Consider the following 21,440-nt stretch of genomic DNA (forward strand, 5'->3'; position numbering starts at 1 on the left):
TCCTGTTCTTTGGGCACACAAACACTGAACTTCTTACAAATTAAGGGAAAATGCTTGACTTGATGAGCTCTGGAGATTGTGCTGTGCTGTAGGGGACACTCTATATGTTTGTACGTGTCAGGGATCTCGGTGAGACAAATTAAGATTATTAAGAGAGATGAGGCCTAAAACTGCCTTTCCGCTGAATCGTGTAACGTTGCGTATGAGGGTGTCAAGTCTGTTGTTTTAAGGAAACCGAGAAAACGACTGTTCCACACCAATCCGGAGGGTGGCGCTAATGCAGCGAAAAGACGTTTGTTTTACCACTGTTAAAGAAGAACGAAGAAGACTGCCCCACTACCATAGCTACACACTAACCATACGATGAGTAACTGTCAGTGAAGTTTTACAGTTACAGTCGTTACTGGCCGCCAAATGTGGAGGTTGAACAAAGTTCGTCACAAAGCCGGACAACAAGGCGGCAGCTTGGAGGAGCTCAGGCTGAAGAGGCGAGAGAACGAGAGAGGTGTGTCTGCTAAATTCCGAGGCTCAGTTTCCCAAACATACTGTAGGTTAACCCTGGTCTTTAACTAAAACCCTGTTTATTCAGTAGTGAGCTCATTTTTCCTTTAGCTCTGTGACTATGTTTAGTTTCCACTTAAACTAGCTGGAACTGTAGCTTCAACGTAACCTTCATTATTTTATTAATATCTTCCATTAACACTATGTAAAGTTCATTTCACGTTATTTATAATCATTTACTTTATTTTAAACCACTTTCTTCTTAACTGGTAAAAATCACAGGTTGGATAATAAACAGGTCACCTAACTATACCACACGAACCCACAACCAGTCTCAAAAACCTCTCCAGCATCTACTAACCTGACACTTTATTAGGTACACGTTGCTAGAGCCAAGTTGAACCCCCTTGTGTTTTCAGAATTGTCTTAATTCATCATGGCACAGATTCAATAAAGTGCTGGTATTGTTCTATTAGTACTGGTATTGGTATTGTAGCCTCAGCTGTCTATTGCTGTAGGCCATCTACTTCGTGTTGGCGTTCATAGATGCTCTTTTGCATACCTTGGTTGTCATGGGCAGTTATTTGAGCTATTGTGGCCTTCCCGTCAGCTCAAACGAGTCAGCCACTCTCCTCTGACATCTGGCTTCACTAATGCATTTTTCCTCTTTCTCAGACCGTTCTCTGTAAACTGATGGTTGTGTTGAAAATTCCAGCAAATCATCCGTTTATGGAATACACAGGCCAGCCAATTTGGCACAAACAGCCATTCCACATTCAGAGGCATTTAAATCACTATTCTTCCCCATTTTGATGCTCAGTTTAAACTTCAGCAGGCCATCTTGACCCTGTCTACATGTCTAAACGAACTCAGTTGTTACTATGTGATTGTCTGATTAGATACTTGTATTTACCAAGCAGTTGAACAAATGTGCATAATAAAGTGTGAAATAGGTTTATGTAATGTGCACATGTAACTTTTAAAAAAAAAACTGTATTACAAAGATACAGCTCTTTATGACACCCCTGAGGAACTGTTAGTTAGCTGTTACATCTTCATCTCCAGGTTTTTTTACAACACATAAACAGCAAAAACAGTTCCTGTGCAGATATAGGTTTTCGGTCCTACTCCAAATTCAGTGTTTTTTTAAAAATTGAGATGTTCCCATGTACAGGTCTTAATATAAAATAGAGCAGTGTTGGTGACATACACTGGCGTAAAATGATTAAAAAACCTAAATGGATATGTTAGCATCATCTTAACTTCAGCTTCTTTATTTCCCCACAGGCATGGCCTCCCCATGGTGGCTTTATCTCAAAAGGACGCATGTTTTGCACAGCATATGTACACTAAACACAAGTATGATCACGTATGAGCCCTGAAGGTTAAAGTGTTGTGACATGTCTCTCCCTGAATGCTTTAGCACTGAGACAGGCACGCAGAGACAGGCAGCTGGTGAGCAAGCGACTACTGCTAAATGAAGATGAGGAGCAGCCGGACGTTAGCATGGACACAGCCCCAGGAGGACATGTAAGTATCAGATATTGTGTTGGATGAGGGGTGTCAAACACAAGAATTTACCAGGTGCCAGAATTCTCCAATCTGGCCCACTTGAAGGCTGGAAGATGTAAAAGAGGGAATCAACTTATAGGCTATGTTTTCAGAAGTTTTACATCTTTTACTGCTGATAAAGACCTCCTACGTGGCCATTCACGCTAAACTAAAGGAATTAACTAATAGATAAATAATTAAATGACAGAAAAGTTAATGTTTTTTGACATCTTTTGAAATTTTGGTGGGAAAAAAAGAATATTTTCTGTGAATTAACAAAAACTTTGTTTTATAAGTACAGGACAGTCTGGAAAAAAAACTACTGGAACCTTTCTGTAATTTTATTTTGCTGAAAAATTGAGACATACTGTTGAAATGTTTCTTCTTTGTCTCATTGTAAGTTTTCTCAGGGATTTAAAGTGTAGCTAAATATATTAACACTGACAGAATGGGGTGTTTTTACTACTCGAGCCAAACTGGGCCGTATGTGACCCACGACGTAAACTGATTTTGACATGCCTGTCTTAGATTATTTTTTTGGTAGGTTCAGTAAAATGAAAGATCTGAACTCAGCCTGCCAGTCTCATATTTCCCCAGGACGTTGTTAGTCTGCTCCACAAACTTCAACACAGCGGGACAGAGAAGGAGGCACACCTGAAGGCCTTGAGTAAAGTTCTGCGCGACCCATCTGCACAGCTCACCTTTATCAAGTATGGTAGTGGCTTCTGTTGCCATATTGGAAGAGACTAAATTACGCTGTCACTTTTAAGCCACTTCCTCATCTTTGTGTGTGAAACTGTGTTTTCTTTCAGGCACGAGAACAGTATGCATCTGCTGGTCGGCCTCCTCACTGGCTCTAATGCTCAGTGCCGCCTGCAGGCCGTTCAGTGTCTTCACGAGCTCTCTCACTCTTCCCACACTAATGTGGCTCCAGCCTGTCTGCCTGCTACCCCTTACCTGCTCACCTACCTGTCTGGCCCAAGCACTAAGTTTACAGTAAGTCACCATGCAGTGCAGGCAGTATGTGATATAGTATGACCTAACAATGCAGAAGATTTTTGATTTCCTTATTGTGCGGAAAATTATATGTACACAGGAGCTGTGTCTCTACACACTTGGTAACATGTGTCCAGACAGCGATGTGGTAAGAGAGAAGCTCCTGGCTCAGGGAATCATTCCCGCTCTGGCCAGCTGTATAGAGGTAAACTACGAAGGCTCACTGTCTACACTAATATCCTTACTGTACTGGCGATTCGTAGAATTGTTGCAGTTGAATCCAAATCTACTCAAACATCCGATTCATAGAGAGACAGGAGTGTGACTGCTACACGTCTTTGTAACATGTTACTGTGTATTTGTCCAGAACCAACGACACAACCTTGCAGTAGTGGAAGCTGCGGCGTTCACCCTCTCTCAGCTTCTCCAGGCCAGAGACGCACCTGAGAAGATAATCCCGTGAATATTTTAATAATGCACTTCTTCACGTCTTCAGCCTCTGCATTCCTCATCTCGCAGAAAATGTCAGAGTAATGTTTTGTTCACATTTAACCCTGTTGTGTTTTTTTTGTCTTCCTCTGTGTCTGTAGGATAGTCCTGAAGTCTACCTTGCCTTCACACCTGTTATCCGTCCTTACCCCTGACCCACAGTTCGGCCTGGCTCCTGCCATAGAGTGTGCATGGTGTCTCCATTACCTCATATGCAGGTGAGAAGTTTAGGAAAGTGTTCAAAACTTTTTTTGTTTTTTTGCTGATTTGCTATTGTAGCTAATTACCGAATCTGTTTTGTGCCTTTTATTAGCACAGATGATAACAAAGAGCTGCTGGCTCAGGGTGCCCTGTCACAGTGCAGCTCCTTGTTAGTGTCACTAGGTGGTGCTGTCACCGAGGGAAACAAAGAAGATGGGATTGAGCTGGTATGGAAGTGAATGATCAAATCCACTATTTACTTTTAAAACTTGTTAAGACTTTTTTTTTTTTACTTTTAAGCAAACAAATTTGATAATTATCATTGAATTAATAATGTAGTTTAGTTCATTTCATGCTGAGCTACCTCCAAAGATAGTAAAATGACTTAATTATTACTAAAGGTCAATTGAAGAATCTAGGAACTAAAACAATACAGCAACACCGCACATTTGCCTAAGCTTCAGAACAAAGTAAAAATAACAACTTTAGTTTTTAATCTGACTTGGATCACAGAAGCTTTCAATGCATCTTCTTCAGCTCATCTGGCCTCTGTTGAGGTGTGTGGGAAACCTCTTGTCCTCCTGCCCGGAGGAAGACCTGGATGCTCAAATGACTGATGCTCATCTGCCGGCTTCTCTGTGTGCACTTGTTCAAGCCTACCTGCACACCCTGCCAGCCTTGGCCAGAGAGACCGTCTGGGTCCTCAACAACCTCACAGGTACGGCTCTCTTGTTTTAGTCGTCTCTGAATGGGACTGCAGCCATACAGAAGTACACCTATTCATTACTAATAGAACCGATTTGCAATATATTTTTCCTGCTTTGCTGCAGTTCAGTGTAGATTTGTGCACGAAAACATTGTATTTTTTTGGTGTAACTATTCAATCTGTTCAAATACTGAATAAAATGCTTGTGACTGCCTTGTGCATGAGATTTGTTGTTAGGTTATCGGATTGTGAAAAATAAATTATATGAACTGATGGACTTTCCTTCTGTGCACATCTGAGATTTGATGCATCATAATTATCAGGGTTTTCTGTAGTGCCTCATTGTGTTTTCTACCTCTCTCCGTCTCAGCTCACTCCACTAAATTCTGCTCCGCCCTCTTGACTATAAACTTGGTCCCAGGATTGATCCAACTTCTCCCATTTTCTCAAGGCATTAATACTATGGTTAGTACTATGATTGATATAACTGCTTCTTATACTATTAAGTCATTGTGGCATATAAAAAGAAATGTTGTGCTTTTCTCTTGCATCCTTTTGGATGAAAAAAAGTGTTTTTTGATTTTGTGTTTTTGTTGTTTTTTGTTTTTCTTGCTTGTTACACTCAGATTCTCAGGATTCTGGCTAATATTGCCCACAAGAAAAAGGAGTTCTGTGTGCAGCTCATGCAGCTTGGTTTACTGTCTGCACTCTGTGCCACGCTTAAAATGGCTGATCAGGAAATGGTGATTCAGAGCCTGGACATCCTGTTCATGATGACTGTCAGCAGTCCAGTGGTAAGTGTGGTAATTAGTGAAACTAAACTCTGTAATGATTGCTAAGCTGTGGCATGATGTGGTATTCTTCTTCTTCAGGTGGCAGAGGAGTTTGTCAGGCAAGGTGGGCTTTCACTGTTGGAGGTCCTTCAGTACAATGGTGCAGCAGAGATGAGACAAAGGTCGACGTACCTCCTGGAGAAGCACTTGTTGTCCTACCAACAGCATATAACAGTAATTGTTATGCAGCCTTATTGTCTCTGTTGAATTTTTAGTAGTTTTTAGTTAAAAATGTCTGATGGGAGCTGCTGTCTTGCAGGTGGACAATATGCCGGATCCTTGAATCAACAAGAAGACTTGTTGTGTTAGGAGGGCCCAGCTGAGGATAACAACATGTTTACATTTTGATATGATAGATATCAAACTTGTTTGTGTATTTGAAGTAATTAGTGATAAAACTGCTGTCTTGTATGTTTTTACTCATGGAATTTTAATCTCTGCAAATATTAAATATTTTTATAATACTTGTACTGGTGAAGTACTTTTGCATAAAACCGTATTTATATTCAGATATGGCTTGACATATTTCAAGATGTTAAGATACTGAAGGTGGAACATATAACATTAGAAACATAATGTGTCTTTATCAACAAGACTTTGTCATCATGCCTGTGCAATGATTAAATAATTATGACATAATAAAACTCATCCTTACAACAAATATGACTGCTGCTTTTTTTGGAGTATTTGCTGTTTGGTTTGATTTTTATTAAGAAACATTTAGTTACATTTAATCACAAAAAATCTCGGGACTTTTACATGTGATGCTGATGATTAGTGAGGGCAGCACAGACCGACCCAAAGTGGTGGCACTGCTATATGTATGTTAAAAAATAAAAAATCAGAAGTTGATCATTGTGATTGCTTCAAACTGCTGTTTAAAGCTGAAATTTGTAGAGATGATAAATATGCCCAATTAGAAAGTAATTTCAATAATGATAAAAAAGACAACATTAATGCAATCTGAATCCCGTAATGTAAATAATTTAAAAAAAAGAAGCCTCACTTAAACACTTTAATATTTCTGTAGGTGAAGTTGTTTTTTTTTTTATGTACACCTGCTTATTCTTATAACACAGTCAGTGTGCACAGACCTCATGGAGATTTCACTGACCACACTGTGGAACAGTTTGAGCCTGTAACTTCCAATCAAAGTCTTTGGCTCCTCCCCTTAATGAAAAAAACTCTCTTTCTACCCACAATAATCCCTTCCCGTTATCTTTCACGCTGCTTTTGCTGCATGAAAATCCAAGACGAGGTGAGTAAGAAGGACCATTGGGGCCAAATTAATACAAAACATATATTGTTGAAATTGAGAATAAAATCAAAATTTGGAGATCAAGTTAGATAATGTTGTTTTGAGGAGGGAAAAAGTTAAAATACTATTTTGAGGAAAAAACTGGAAATGTGGAGATTACAGTTGTTGTTTCATGAAAGACTGCCATATTTGTTATACCCTTTACAGAATGCCTTGTTTAGATGAGTTAGAAGGACACATTGTTCTGCCGTGTTTTGATAGAAAATACACAACACGTTATCACTCCCAAACACCAAACACTTCCCTAGATTACGAGATCGGAAAAATTAGGAAACATGAGAACAGTTTGGAATGAATCTACACATGTACGTTCATTTTACTTCAATCGCTTTGGAAAACACTAACTTCTTTAAAGTGCTGGTTAAGGTTCGGGATAAGGTTAGGTCAGGAACGCCTCGGGACTTGACAAATCGTCACGCGTGAGAACGGGCTGACATACATCCTCTCTGTTACAAGAGGGCGTAACCACCTTTAGTCTGTCCGGTACCGGTGTTGTGCCAAATAGTGATTGTCTGCCAAAAATTGATTTCCGGTATTTGCCAAAAACTGATTGGTCGTATTTAAACTGCTATAAATAACTTGTTGGGCTATAATATGTGAAACATATGTCAAGTGGATCCCTCATGGATAACATAAAGTCATCTTGGGCCACAAACAACATTTGTGTAACAAGGTAGAAGCCGCAATCAGTTTTTGGCAGTGACTTTTATATTACCTTTATTTATGCAATTCTCATTAACATTAAAAGTCTTTTGTAAGAGTAAGTTGGCCAAAAGAACAGCAGAAATGGCAACAAAAATTACAATATTTCTGTAAACATATTTTAAGTGGGGATAAAGGACCGAATTTGTTATAATGTAAGTACAGTAACACAGAGTTATAAAGATACTTGAAAAACTGATAATTTTTTAATTCAATTCATAACCCCTTTGTAAACCCTGTTCACCGAAGTCTATTTACCAACACATGTAAAGATTTTACTCATAAAAAATACACAGACACATTGGAAATCAGTTTTTGGCAGGCAATCACTTTTTGGCACAACACCGGCCGTCTAGTATAAAGTTAGTATAAACAGTAAGCTGTCAGTGTAGAGAATAGAAATCACACAAGACAACTCGTGAAACATCTGCTTACATCTGGTTGAATTCAGGTGTACAGAACCGCAAAGAGCAGAAGATCAGCTGATCACAACTTGTACATTAAGAAAATCTTGTGGAAATCGTAATAGAAATTATTGTGAGCTGTGATTCTTTTCCCCACGCTGAGCCCTTACCCGCTGAAACTCACTTTAACTTTAACTAATTTTTCTGTTTAGAGGCAATGTCACACGCACGAGGTTCAATTAGCTTTGCACAAAAATAATACGTACAGATTGTCGGTAGTTTCACTAACTCTGCCAATAATGCAGATCTACTTATAATACAGTAACACAGTGCACAGACCTAATGGGGATTTCATTTTAACTGAGTGGTTTACTCACTATACTGTGGAACAGCCTCAGCCTGTAACTTCCAAACCAAGTCTTTAGCCCCGCCACTTAATAAAAAAGAAGTCTCAAATTGCCACACTTCCGCTTTCCACTCACAACATTCCCTTCCTGTTATCTTTCACTCTGCTTTTTCTGCATGAAAATCTAAGACGGGGTGAGTCGCGTTTTCTAAGACTTTTGAAAAATCTTGTATTCATCTGGCTTTTAAATGTTTTCTGCTACTCCACAGATATTCTGCCCCCAACAATCTGTGCTGCTCTGGGGAAGCATCCAGTTCAATTAAGTCTTGTTCTTTTTGACCCACAGCCAAGCACTGTGTGTAGTTTCCTGAAAATGGAGGGAACTCAGACAACGACTAGAGAGGAAGGGACAACAGAAAGAAATGGGGATCAGGGGACTAGCAGCAATGTGCCGATGTCCAGCAAACCTCTGCATCGCTTTGTCCGAAAGGAGCCCAGAACTCTTGGGGTAACACATCAGATAAGCAAAATCTTAAATAAGCAGATTTATACACGAGGATAGCTATAAGCTGATGCAGCTGTAGACACTCTCATCCATTCTTCCTCTTCCCCTTTCCAGATTGTCATTCTGATGTTTGGCTGTGCTGAGTTGTTAATGGGATTTCAGTTCTCCAATGAAGAGTTCAAAATCTCTGCTCAACTCTACATTCCCTTTTGGCAGGGAGCTCTGGTACTTACTGTAGCATTTTACTGGCTAGCACTGACATGCTGACAGCTAAAAATTATTGAACTTGACTGGTCATATCTTCAGTGCAGTTATTGTTCAGAAAAGTTCAAAGTACTGCCTGTGCTATAAATATGAGGCTACAACCATCAGTTTGTTAGGTTAACAGCACAAGCATGACACACAGTCATAATACCAAAAGGTTTAAAAAATGCATCTGGTACAATTGCAATGCTACGTGTTAACTAGATCTTTCCAATGACAAATAAACATCAGCAAAAATATTCATAGTTTCCTACAAAAGATGTATTGTATGAAGACAGACTCACACAGCTTCACACTGTGAAGATATCACCCATATTACTAAATCTACTGTGGGTTAAGGTCAAACAGCATCATTTGTTGTGATTATTTGCTCACTAGTTTCTTACCTGTGGAATCCTGTCAGTCTACACTGAGTTGCATCCGTCCAAGAAGATGGTACGTCATTGTTTTATTTCCTATTTGTGATTTTCAGCCCTGTTTATACTCCTACAGTCCTTCCTAATTCAGCGGCCTAATTAATTTTGATTAACTTATCTTTCCCAGGTGACTGTGTGCTTGGCCCTGTATGTGGTTTCCATCTTTGGAATCGTAATCTCTTTCATATACAGGATAATCCATGTCATCTCTTATCCCTACTTTTTTTTTTTGCGATATCATTTGAACATTGCAAGTGTGGTGAGTTACAGTACAGATCTATTTTTTGATTATGATTGTATGACATGCATGTTTTCACAGCATATCAATAACTCTCACTTTCTGTCACTGTAGATGCTGCTGAAAAGTATCGAAGCCATTTTATTGACCTCCACTATTTGCGTGTTAGTGATTCTCATTTTTCTAACCACTGTCGCAAGTTTCGCACTGAAATCCACACGCACTCAGGTAATAGCATATTTTATTTTTTTATTATTATTGACATACAAGCCTTCTGTCTACTTCAAAGAAACATGCCACAGAGTCCGATTTATCCCAGGGATATCTGCTGAAGGACAGTTTTCAATAGCTTTGGTCACTCATCATTTTATTTTTCTTCCACTTTCATGTTTTGTTTTGTTTTTTCAGGTCATCGTCCAGCAAATTCCACCACCGAGGACTGAAACGCCATCGGACTGAGGACATCTTTTATTATTAAACATTACATGACCTTACTAAAACACACTTGTTGGTCTCTTGTGACACTTGTTCTTGAACTAAAATCATTTATGTCATCACTGTGAGGAAAAACTTAGAAGAACTTTTTCAGGAAGGCAATAACGACTAATCTGTCTGGCAACCCTTGTGTTTCCCTGCTGCATGTCTGCAAATCTCTTCTCATCGACTGAATGTGTTGACCTCGGCCAGATGTCATATGTTGTATGTTGGACAACATCTGGGCTACGCAACATTTGTTTGTGACAAGTGCCAAAATTCAGACCAACCATAAAAGTTTTGATTTGTTTTAAAACATACTTGTTAGAAATTCCTTTTTTATTGTTAATATCTGAACATGTACTTCCTCATCAGACCTTTAGTCATTTGGAAGCCATGTAGAAAATCTATTATGCGTGTCATCTTTTCAGAGATATCCAAAATTTTCCATCTAATTGTATCTGCATTATTATTAGTGTCTTATTAGTAGTCTTTGACTGTCATTAAACGGTGCTTTGTACTCTGTTCTGAATGTTTAACTGAAGACATTTTACAATATAACATGTTGTAACTGGATGAGTAAACTATTAGCTTTGACCTCTGGTTACAGAGGGAGCAGGTACTGCACTGTGATCTAAGAAGCCTCGGTATAAACTCTGTTTTTCCTGTTTGTGTAAAATCTTTTTATATTTTGTGCAGTAATTGTGTACTGATTTAAACATAAACTTTTGTTAAGCCAATATAAATATTCTGATTTCATTATGTTAACCTTTGCCTTCACCCCTAATCAACAATAGTAGAAGTCCTCAGTTATCGACGTAGATTAGAGCTGTACAAACTCTGTTTTTGCCTTATAAATGATATTTTCATGTGAGTTTGTACATTTCAATAAATTGCTGCACCTCTCTCATTTTCCTACCAAAACTTGAAGAAGTGAGAGATGGCTCAAGACTTTTGCACAGTACTCTATATGTTTATATGTGTCAGGGAACTCAGTGTGACGAATTAAGTAAGATTAGTAAGAGAGATAGCTTTTAACTCTCAGTGATGGCACAGTGTTTGAGTTTGGGAAATGAAGGGGAGTTTGGACCCGGAAACGGCTAATGACGTCAGATAGTTTGTTTAACCTCCACAGTGGCCATCAAATGTGGAGGTTAAACAAAGTTCGTCACAAAGCCGGACGACAAGGCGGCAGCTTGGAGGAATTCAGGCTGAAGAGGCGAGAGAACGAGAGAGGTGTGTCTGCTAAATACTGAGGCTCAGTTTCCCAAACATACAGTAAATTAACCCTGATCTTAAACTAAAAACCCTGTTTATTCAGTAGTGAGCTTTATTTTTCCTTTAGCTCTATGTTTAATTTCCACAGAAACTAGCTGCAACTGTAACTCAATGTTACGTTCATTATTTTATTAATATCTTCCATTAACACTATGTAAAGTTCATTTCATGATATTTGTTATCAGAAACTTTATTTTAAACCACTTTCTGGTAAAAAATCACAGGTTGGATAATGAACTATAGCACAAGAACCCACAACCAGCCTCCAAAACTTCTCCAGCATCTACTAATCTGTGCCTTAATGCCTTAATTCCTCATGGCACAGATTCAACAAGATGCTGGAAACATTCCTGAGACGTTTTTGGTCCAAATTGACATGGTAGCATCACGCATTTGGTATCCATGACACAAATCTCCCAATCCACCACATCCTAAAGATGCCTGGTTAGACTCAGTGACCGTGGAGAGCAGTTGAGTACAGTAGATTCATTACCATCTTTGTCAAATCGAGATTATTTGAGTCTTATAGCATGGGGTGTTATTCTGCTGGAAGCAGCTATCAGAAGAAAGGTGCGCTGTGGTCATAAGGGGATGGAAATGGTCAGCAACAATACTCAGGTGCACTGTGGCATTTAAACAATATTCAGTTGGTATTAAGGGTGCCAAATAAATATCCCTGACACTATTACAGCACCAGTGGCAGCCTGAACTACTCATACAAGGCAGGATGAATCCCCTTTGTTATGTGTTTTATGCCAAATTCTCATCCTATCATCCACTGTTGCAGCAGATATTGAGACTCACCAGAACAGTCGATGTTTTATAATTTTCTGTTGTCCCATGTGAATTTTAGCTACAGCTGTTTATTGCCATCTGCTTCAAGGTTTCACGTGTTGTGCGTTCAGAGATGCTCTTTTGCATACCTTGGTTGTCACAGGTGGCTATTTGAGGTATTGTGGCCTTCCCATCAGCTCAAACGAGTCTGGCCATTCTCCTCTGACATCTGGCATCAGTAAGACATTTTTCACCCAGAGAACTGCAGCTAACTGGATCCTGTTTTTTTCTCTTTTTCATTTTGATGCTGTGTTTGGACTTCAGCAGGCTGTCTTGACCATGTCTACATGTCTAAAGAACTGAGTTCTTGCTATGTGATGGTCTGATTAGATATTTGTATTACCAAGCAGTTGAACAAGTGTGCCTAATAAAGTATGAAATAGGCTGTACATAAAGATTAGGTTCGACTGGACATTAAAAGTAGGAGTAATCTGCATATGTTTTTTAAACTGCATTACAAAGATGCTGCTCTTTTTTGTGACACCCCAGAGGAACTGAGCAACACATAAACAGTTCACCCATCAAAACTGAGACATGCTCGTGTAGCTTAACATTTGGTCTACATCAGAAACTTTTCTGTAATGCAGGTTTTTGAATTGAGTGGATATGTTAGCTTAACTGTGACTGAGGGAAACAAAGAAGATGGACTTGAGCTGGTATGGAAATACACTATTTTTGAAAATCTTTAAGACTTTAAAAAAAAAGAAAAGAAAAAACCTTTAAATAAAAAGTAATACTGTAATTTTTTATATTCATTTCTTATTATTCAGTCTTTTAATTTAAATTATATGGCAGTCAAATTAAAGGCTACAAAACTTCTTTGAAACAGATATTCAATCAATAGTGATGCACCTAAAACATTTAGAATTATGCATAGTTATGGTGCAATTTTGGCTGGTGCGTTCAAGGAAGCCTCAACATCAGAGGTTTTCCTGCTAAAAAGCATTAAATTCATTGGCTAAATTTATGGCCAATTGTTACTCAAACAAAGTTGCCACAAGTATCCATCTTTGATTCTTTCTTACATTGCACAAATTCAGCATTTGCTAATTGTAATTGAATTAACAATGTAGAGTAAGTATTGTCATGCTAAACTACCTCCAAAGAAATTGAAAGAATTCATTATTACTGAAAGTCAAGTGATGAATCTAGAAACTATAACAGCATTACAGCACATTAGTCTGAACTTCAGAACGTGCTGATGTCCAACAAACCTCTGCATCACTTTGTCCAAAAGGAGCCCAGATGTCTTGGGGTGTATAAGTCAAGTATTAAATAAGCAGATTTATACACAAGGAGAGGTATAAGCTGATGCAGCTGTTGACACTCTCATCCATTCTTCCTCTTCCCCTTCCCAGATTGTCAACCTGATGTTTGGCTGTGCTGAGTTATAATGGGATTTCAACTGTTCTTTCAAGAATTGATGACCTCCACTGACCTCTACATTCGCATTTGGCAGGGAGCTCTGGTCCGTGTTTTAACATTTTACTGGCTAGCATCGACACGCTGGCAACTGAAAATGATTGAACTGATTATATCTTATGTAGTAATCCGCTGCAGTTTTTGTTCACAAGAAGTTGAAAATAAAGTTTGTGAGCTGATCCAACACCTCTTAAAATCTGGATTCAGCATTTTGAAAAAACAGCTTTTTAGTCAGACGTAGATGGAAATATCTATACTTCTAAAAATATTTCAATACTGCCTGTGCTACAAATATGAGACCGCAGTCATCAGTTTGTTGCCTTAACAGCACAAACAGCCATGATACACAGATGTAATAGCAAAATGTACAACAATAGCAAAATTAATATTAAAATAAGCATTAACTGTGAAGTTGCATCATACAGAACATTCTTATTGAATAAGGCCACTGGTCCATGGGCTATTCAACTTTCATCTACCGTATGAATCTTAGCCTTCATCAAAAAATAAAGTTTTATGACTTAAATAAAATGAATGATGAGATAAAAGCGACCTTGAAATTTCAAGTTATTTTCAAGTATAACATTTGACCACTGAAACCCTTATTTTTGCTGTAATTTGGCACTTTATTAAAATAATAGTAATAATAATAATAATGCATTTTACTATTTTTTCAGTTTTTGTAAAACAGTAAATTTAAACATTCTAATTTGGTTTGGATAACAACAATAATTGTATTTTAACATTAAAAATATAAGGAGTGTGTGTATACTGATGGATTAACCAATACAGAAACATAAAAAAACAACTTTGGTAATTACCACTAATTTTCATTTAGTAAAGCTGTGGGATAAACATTACATTGTGAGGTGGTCGAATACATTTTTTAAGCAATGTAACTCACTTGAGATAATAATAATGTTGACATATCAACATTACGTCCAGTTGTTATCAGGGTATTATCAGGGCGGCACGGTGGCGCTGTGCACTGTTGCCTCACAGCAAGATTCTACCACCTGGTCGGGCCTTTCCCTGTGGGGAGTGCATGTTCTCCCTGTCTTTGTGTGGGTTCTCTCTGGGTTCTCTGGCTTCCTCCCACAGTCCAAAGACATGCAGTTAGTGAGGTTAGTTAATTGGTCATTCTAAAATGCCCATGCGTGTAAATGTGAGTGTGAATCTGAGTGTGATTGGTTGTTTGTCTCTGTGTGTTAGCCCTGTGACAGACTGGCAACCTGTCCAGGGTTTATCCTGCCTCTCGCCTTATAGCAGCTGGGATAGGCTCCAGCAACCTGGTGACCCTGAAAATGATAAGTGGAAGAGAATGGATTAATGGGTTGTCATATCCACGGCTTTTTTTTTTTCCTTCCCAGAGGTGGAAACAAGTTTTCGTATAATAAGCCACAATAAGTGAAAATCTACTGTGGGTTAAAAGTCAAATAGCAAAAGTCAAATGTGATTATTTGCTCACTAGTTTCTTATCTTAGAAGAACTTTTTCAGGAAGGTAACCATTCTGTCTGGCAACCGTACACATCGACTGAATGTGTTGAACAAGGCCAGATGTCATACAGTATATGTTGGACAACATCTGGGCTACCTAGCATTTGTTAGTCACACAACTTGGCTGTAAATGCCAAAATTCAGGACGGTACCTGGGACCTGTATAAACTATAAAAGTTTTGGGTTTTTTAAAAAAAAAAAAAAAAAAAAAAAAAAAAAAAAACACTACTTGTTAAAAACACTTTTTATTGTTAATGTCTTCATCAGACCTTTGGTAATTTTGAAAATCTATTATGCGTGTCATCTTTTCAGAGATGTCCAAGATTTTGCATCTAATTGTATCTGCATTGTTAACAGTGTCTTATTTGTCTTTGACTATCACTAAACTTGGCTTTGTATTCTGCACTAAATGTTTAAACCTTTGATTTCATCCCCAATCAACATCTCAGGTGCCCCAGTGTTTTTTGTAGTAGCACATTAAACTCTATTAAGAAACAGGAGTAGTTTTTCTAATATATATGTGCAAGGAATTTACTCCATCAGTGGTGGATACAACTCATGAAGACACTGATATCAAAAACATTTTGGTCTTTTATTTCGGGAGATTTCATTAAGTAGACAAACAGTAGTTGAACATTTTGACAGAAGTCTCCCCCTGGTGTTGGTAGTGCAGGGAGGATGGGCACCCAGCAGGAGATTTTCTTGTAGTTCTATTTGGTCCATGTGCAATTCTTGATTTGTTTTTCTTGGTTTAGTGTCGCAGTATTTAATATACATAGCTGGCAGTGTACAGAGACTGTGTGGAGGCTTGGGCAGCTGCGCCGGTGGGCTTGTACTCTCCTTTGGAAGCCAGGCCATTGATCTGAGGGGAAGAGCAGAGGGGAGGAAAAAAAAGACAGGACAAAGTCAAATTGGAAAGTTAATGATCAGCCAAGTTACTTGTGTCACATTAGCGTAAGACTAAATAGAACGGGGGAAAAAAACAACAATCATTTACTAGACAGTGTAAAGTTGGGCAATGCAAGATAAGCATTATTTGACAGCCAGTTCAGTAAACAGTCCTCAGCAAATTGATAACACTGAATCGTTAATAGTGTCTACCGAGGATCAGTACTACTCATTAACCTTGGCTCTGGTGATGAAAGTTTGCTGTGTGGCTGCCTTGTTTTCAGCTTTGCCCTTCCAGGCAGCAAGAGCAGAAGCCTGGAGTGCACGACCGTAAGAGAAGGTCAGCTTCCAGGGACGGTGCAGGGGCACCTGATTGATGGCGTTCAGGTTGACGGAGGCCTCCTCTTCACTCTGCCCTCCGGACAGGAAGCAGATGCCTTTAAAGAAACAGAAAAAGAGTGTCATACTCATAATCAAATGAACTGCTCTGCACTTTCCTTAATTGTAATGTAAAAGCTGTCCTCATGCTACTTACCAGGCACTGAGGCAGGCACGGTCCGCCTCAGAGCAGTCACTGTAGCCATGGCAACTTCCTGAGGGGTGTACTTCTTAGTGCAGGAGTGTCCAGCAGTGACCATGTTGGGCTTCAGCAGAGTGCCCTCCAGGTACACATGGTGGTCAGACAGAGCCTTGTACACAGCAGCCAGGACCTAAAGATGACCCGGCAGGTTTATTACTAGACATCCTTCCCATCTTATGTACTGGGAATATCCTTTGCTGCTGGTGGTCTTGCTTACCTTTTCTGTGGCGTACTGGCAACGCTGAAGGTCATGGTCTCCATCGGGCAGGATCTCTGGCTCCACAATGGGCACAAGGCCATTCTGGTGAATACAAGTTCAAATGAATGACTAGAATTTACCCAATTTGTCAGCCTTTTTTGTAGAGCAATTTGCTATACACGCACCTGTTGGCAGATACTGGCATATCTGGCGAGGACATTGGCGTTCTCTGCAATGGCAAGAGCTGATGGGCAGCCATCTGAGATCTTGAGCACACACCTCCACTTGGCAAAGTCGCAGCCGTCCTTTTTGTACTGGGCACAGCGCTCTGAGAGGCCATCAAGACCTAGAGAAGCCAAAGAACATTAGCAACCCCGTCTTTGAAAGGCTTATTCTGCATCATTGTGATGAGATTTGCAGAGAAATGCACAAGGGGTTGAATCCGCGTTACCTTGTGTGGTGGTCTCTCCATCTGTTCCCATCAGACCAGCTGTGCCTTTGTCCACCTAAAGCAAGAAAATGCAAATATGTCAGCAAATTCTAAAAAAAAATCTTTATCTCTGAGATTCAAAGGGTCCGACCACTGCTTGCTCCTCACCTTGATGCCAACAACAATGCCCTTTTCCTTGACAAGCTGAGGGAACAGCTTGCCACTGTCTGACTTCTGGTAGAGTGTCTCGTGGAAGAAGATGATGCCGCCCACACAGTTTGAGAAGGAGGCATCAGAGGAGAAGAGGATGTCACGGAAGCTGCGGCGGTTCTCCTCGGTGTTCTCCACGTTGATTTTCTGGAGCCGCTTCGCCATGGTGCCTTTAAAGACAAACACATTTTAAGAAAATAATTTCACCTGCATGCACAGCATTTACCTCTCAGCATGGAATATTAAGTAAAAGGGTGGCTCACCTGTTGACTCATCTGCAGCCAGGATTCCCTTTCCTGGAGCCACGATCCTCTGAGCAATGTCAGAGAGCTCCCTCTTCTGCTCCGGAGAAAGGGATGGGAACGGATGAGTCATCCTAAGAGGAATAACAATACAGGTTATTTGGCAGGTGTTTGGAAAGTCTTCAACCATTAGTGGTATGAGGAAGATTTAATCTTGTTTTCCATCTGACACAAAATCCAACAACACTCTGTTCTCCTGCACCACATCCAAGGTTAAAAATTTGGCTTGAAGGGTTGAACTTTGGCCTACAAAACATAACTGCTCCCTTTCATTGTGCAACATGTGTTCAAAGTTCACTCTAGAAGTTTTTGCAGTGCTGTCAGCAAATAATGCATTAAACAGGCCCATGTCGTAGCCAATAATCAAGAACATCGCTTGCAAAGAATAAAGTAAGCGATCGTAAAAGACAGGCTGAACTTAGGCGCTTTTCAAATATTTGCGCAAACCCAAGCATGCGCTCTGACAGCCATCTGCAGAAAACAGGTTTATGTTTGCCAAGCCTTTCAAAGTAAAACAGCCTCTCATGTATGCTGCAAAGGAAAGTGAATTTCCTAAATAAACCGTGTACCGTGTGCGCACACAAATTATAATACATTAAAACCTGCTACTTCAATCAGTAAACCCGCAGAGGCTTACTAATCCAACCAAAAATTCTAGTCTGCAACATATGACAATCTGCAATATCGCAAGTGTGCTAGAGTAAAACAAAACAACTAGTCTTACTTGACAGTTTTGTTAATCAGCGACGACAACCGACGTGGCAGATAAGCCTCAACAGACACAAAGCAGCAACGACACTGACACACAACCCGAAAAGTAGCTGAAAGGGGGCATTTAAAGGCTGTCCGGCTCCACGGAGTAGGAGGTGCTCGTGATGTGGCGGGGCGTGTGTAACCCGGATAACTGCAATTGGGCCACACGGGGGCGGTCATTTTTTATGATGACTTCGCTACCAATGCACTATGTTCTTATCGGGTAAGTGGAAAACAACAGAGGAGCGATGTGTGTAATAAAAATCGAGGTCTGCATGTATGCACGCACCGGCATGCACTCATCACATGATCAAGACAGGGGCCCCTCTGTCTCTGCTCACAGAGCTGCACACTGACAGATGCTGAAATGTAATGCGAGCCGCTGGCTGCAATGTTGCATTTCAGGTTTGTTTTTGTATTTCCTGGTGAAAGTGTGAGTCGCAAAAGCATTCGATGAACTCTTCAGTTCTTTTTTTGCGTCGAATTTCTACATTTCTGCATGTTTATGTCTGAAGAGAGGTGTGTGTGTGTGTGTGTGTGTGTGTGTGTCATAAAAGCCACATCTCATATTATTATTACACACAGAGACCCCTGGTGCACCTCCATGCCCATTTTATTTTAATTCTGCTCGATTTATCTCATCGTGTTTTAGTTTGGAAACAAGTAATATTCAGTTTCTTTCATTAAAAGTCACGTACATGTGCCAAGTGCGTCACAGTGCGTGATAATCACGTCATGGATAGACAGTTTCCTTATCAGCTGCTGAAAGTGTTCCAAAAAGCTTTTGTGTTGGGGGAGTTTCTTGTGACCACCAGGCAATAGGTGACCTCATCAGATAGCACTGTTTGAACTCATGGCTGGAATGGATTTTAAACTCAGGATTAACGACGAGCCAGTTTTTACACAATCCGGACTCTACACCATGAGCAATTTGCCCTTTGATATCTCTGATCAAGATCATTCTTTGTTCACGAATCCAGTTTTACCTATTATACACAGGATCATCACATACATGTATATTTATTATAGATAACACTGCTTATCTCAACAGCGGAATAACATTAATGAAAAATATTGGACAGGAGAAATTACCCTTTGTTTGTTACCCTTTGACTGCTTGGTAATGACTCCAGTATCAATTCTGCTTTAGAAAGACACAGAGCAGTCTCAATGTGTTTTATAACATTTGGGAACTTGTACATTAATGCATGAGTTATGTATTAATAACCATTTGATTGCAGAAATTATTCAGCATGTCTTGGCTCAGAAATCTGGGTGTCATTTTTGTCTGTTCAGTGTCTCTTGAGCAATCATTCCAAACAGCCGGTTCGGGGCTGTTTTCCTAATTTAAGGAGTATTTCAAAACTCAGACTGCTGGTGTCAAAGGCTTTTATCTCTTCTTATTTGGATTATTTTGATTTTGATTTTATCTTTTTACTTGTTTTAGCAAATCACTCATTGATCTTTCCCAGACTGTTAAAAATGTTGCACTAAGACTTTTAACTAGCACCAACTAACACTCCCTTTTTGGCTTCTCTTCCTTTGTTGCCAGTAAATTGAAGAATTTGTTTGAACATTTTAGTTTGAGCTGCTTCCTGGGATCTTAGGTCATCAGGTCAGAGGTTGCTGCAGATCCCAAGCACTCAATCTGGTTTTCGAGGTAGTGAGCACCAAGGTTGTACAATTTTCTTCCATTGAATAGAATAGAATAGAATAGAATTCAACTTTATTGTCATTGCACATGCACAGGTACAGGGCAACGAAATGCAGTTTGCATCCATCCAGAAGTGCTTTAGTGATATAGATATATTACAATATATATTAGCAATAATATAGATATGTAAGTATATTACAGAAATGGGTCTATTGAGGGTTGCACCCATGAAAAACTTGCCCAGTCTTCTTTGCCAATGGCAAATGGCTTATTCTGTGACCAACACAACCGCATCGGTTGTCTTGCAACAAATGTGCGCAGCCCACATACTCAGCTCTGCTGCTCAACCCACAAATTTGTTTTCCTTACAGATTCATGACCCTTTGAAGGGAATTAAACTTTCCAAGAGTATAAGATTTATTGCCAAGAAGCATTGTTACAAAAAGAAATAATTAAACACCTTCCCCTACCTTTTTTAGTAAGTTTGTCTCACACCCTCACACCATCCCTTCTATGACTCCAACCTTCTCATTACAGCCATGAATGTTCTCCATGGTCTTCTTCTTTCCCTCCTCCCTGACAACTCCATCTTCAACATCCTTTGTCCAGTATGTCCACTATCCCTCTTCTCTGCATGTCCAAACCATCCACCAGCCATGCCTCTCTACATTTGTCTCGAAACTGCGCAACCTGAGCCCTGCTTTAATTTCTCCATCCATGCTTTTTTTTTTCCTCCATCCCATTGAAAATCTGAACATCTTCAACTCATTTTCAACTCTCCAGCTCAGCCTCCTGTCTTTTCTGTCAGGTCCATCATCTCCAAACCATACATCATGGCAAGCTCATCACTATCTCGTAAATGTTCCCTTTCACTCTCGCTGCTATTAAATTTGCTCGTGAAATTAAACATTTCGAATGGATTTTAATCAGATCAAATCAGTTAATAGTGATTGGCTTATGGGCAATTGTGCAACATGTATGACATTTTATTTTATAATTTTTGACTGTAGAGTATCAGACAGTCTACAAGTGTGGTGAAGGAGAGATTGCAGATTTACAAGATGAGACCTGCTATGCTGTATGGTTTGAAGTTGAAGGCACTAACAAAAATAAAGGAGGCCAACCTGAAGATCTTACAATTTCCTTTGGGAGTCACCGGGAGGACCAACATTAGAAACGAGTGTATCAGAGGGAGAAAGAGACAGTCAAGATTGAGCAGTTTGGACATGTGCAGACAGGGGATAGTGACTTATTGGACAAAAGATGCTAAATATGGAGTTGCCAGGCAGAATGATAAGAGGGGAGACTATAGAGAGGATTAATGGATGTAGTGAAGGAGGACATGGAGATGCTTGGTGTGGCAGAAGAGGTTGCTAGGTATAGGGTGAGATAGTGGTGTTGGGTGACTCTAACGGGTGGGTTGAAGACACAAGACCATTAAGATCAGT

General features: G+C 39.7%; 3 protein-coding genes across 4 annotated transcripts; 2 read left to right on the forward strand and 1 right to left on the reverse strand.

Moving 5' to 3' along the window:
* Positions 1-254: 254 nt before the first annotated feature.
* On the forward strand, positions 255-5,938 carry tmco6 (transmembrane and coiled-coil domains 6). Its single transcript, XM_084945358.1, has 13 exons — positions 255-505; positions 1,925-2,031; positions 2,650-2,762; positions 2,865-3,048; positions 3,149-3,253; positions 3,416-3,507; positions 3,639-3,755; positions 3,851-3,965; positions 4,276-4,456; positions 4,815-4,909; positions 5,071-5,238; positions 5,317-5,451; positions 5,537-5,938. Exons 1-13 carry the CDS (start codon positions 415-417, stop codon positions 5,558-5,560), a joined length of 1,527 nt encoding a protein of 508 aa, XP_084801484.1. The 5' UTR covers positions 255-414; the 3' UTR covers positions 5,561-5,938.
* Positions 5,939-6,472: 534 nt separating this feature from the next.
* LOC146392329 (uncharacterized) lies at positions 6,473-10,469 on the forward strand. Of its 2 annotated transcripts, none has more exons than XM_084945371.1 (7): positions 6,473-6,535; positions 8,394-8,555; positions 8,667-8,777; positions 9,195-9,251; positions 9,360-9,491; positions 9,585-9,698; positions 9,879-10,469. In XM_084945371.1, exons 1-7 carry the CDS (start codon positions 6,518-6,520, stop codon positions 9,927-9,929), a joined length of 645 nt encoding a protein of 214 aa, XP_084801497.1. In that variant the 5' UTR covers positions 6,473-6,517; the 3' UTR covers positions 9,930-10,469. The 2 variants fall into 2 exon arrangements, with proteins under 2 accessions (XP_084801497.1, XP_084801505.1); XM_084945379.1 differs by lacking the exon at positions 6,473-6,535 and adding an exon at positions 8,087-8,241.
* A 5,080-nt stretch (positions 10,470-15,549) lies between these two features.
* On the reverse strand, positions 15,550-18,436 carry aldob (aldolase b, fructose-bisphosphate). Its single transcript, XM_084945395.1, has 9 exons — positions 18,310-18,436; positions 17,547-17,659; positions 17,242-17,453; positions 17,095-17,149; positions 16,829-16,989; positions 16,662-16,745; positions 16,400-16,574; positions 16,102-16,301; positions 15,550-15,838 (listed from the first exon to the last, which is right to left on the reverse strand). The coding sequence occupies exons 2-9, from the start codon at positions 17,656-17,658 to the stop codon at positions 15,743-15,745; spliced, it is 1,095 nt and encodes a 364-aa protein (XP_084801521.1). The 5' UTR covers position 17,659; positions 18,310-18,436; the 3' UTR covers positions 15,550-15,742.
* Between the last annotated feature and the right edge of the window lie 3,004 nt (positions 18,437-21,440).

The sequence above is a fragment of the Perissodus microlepis genome, chromosome 2, assembly GCF_051167445.1.
Source record: "Perissodus microlepis isolate ML-2025 ecotype Zambia chromosome 2, ASM5116744v1, whole genome shotgun sequence".
Lineage (NCBI taxonomy): Eukaryota > Metazoa > Chordata > Actinopteri > Cichliformes > Cichlidae > Perissodus > Perissodus microlepis.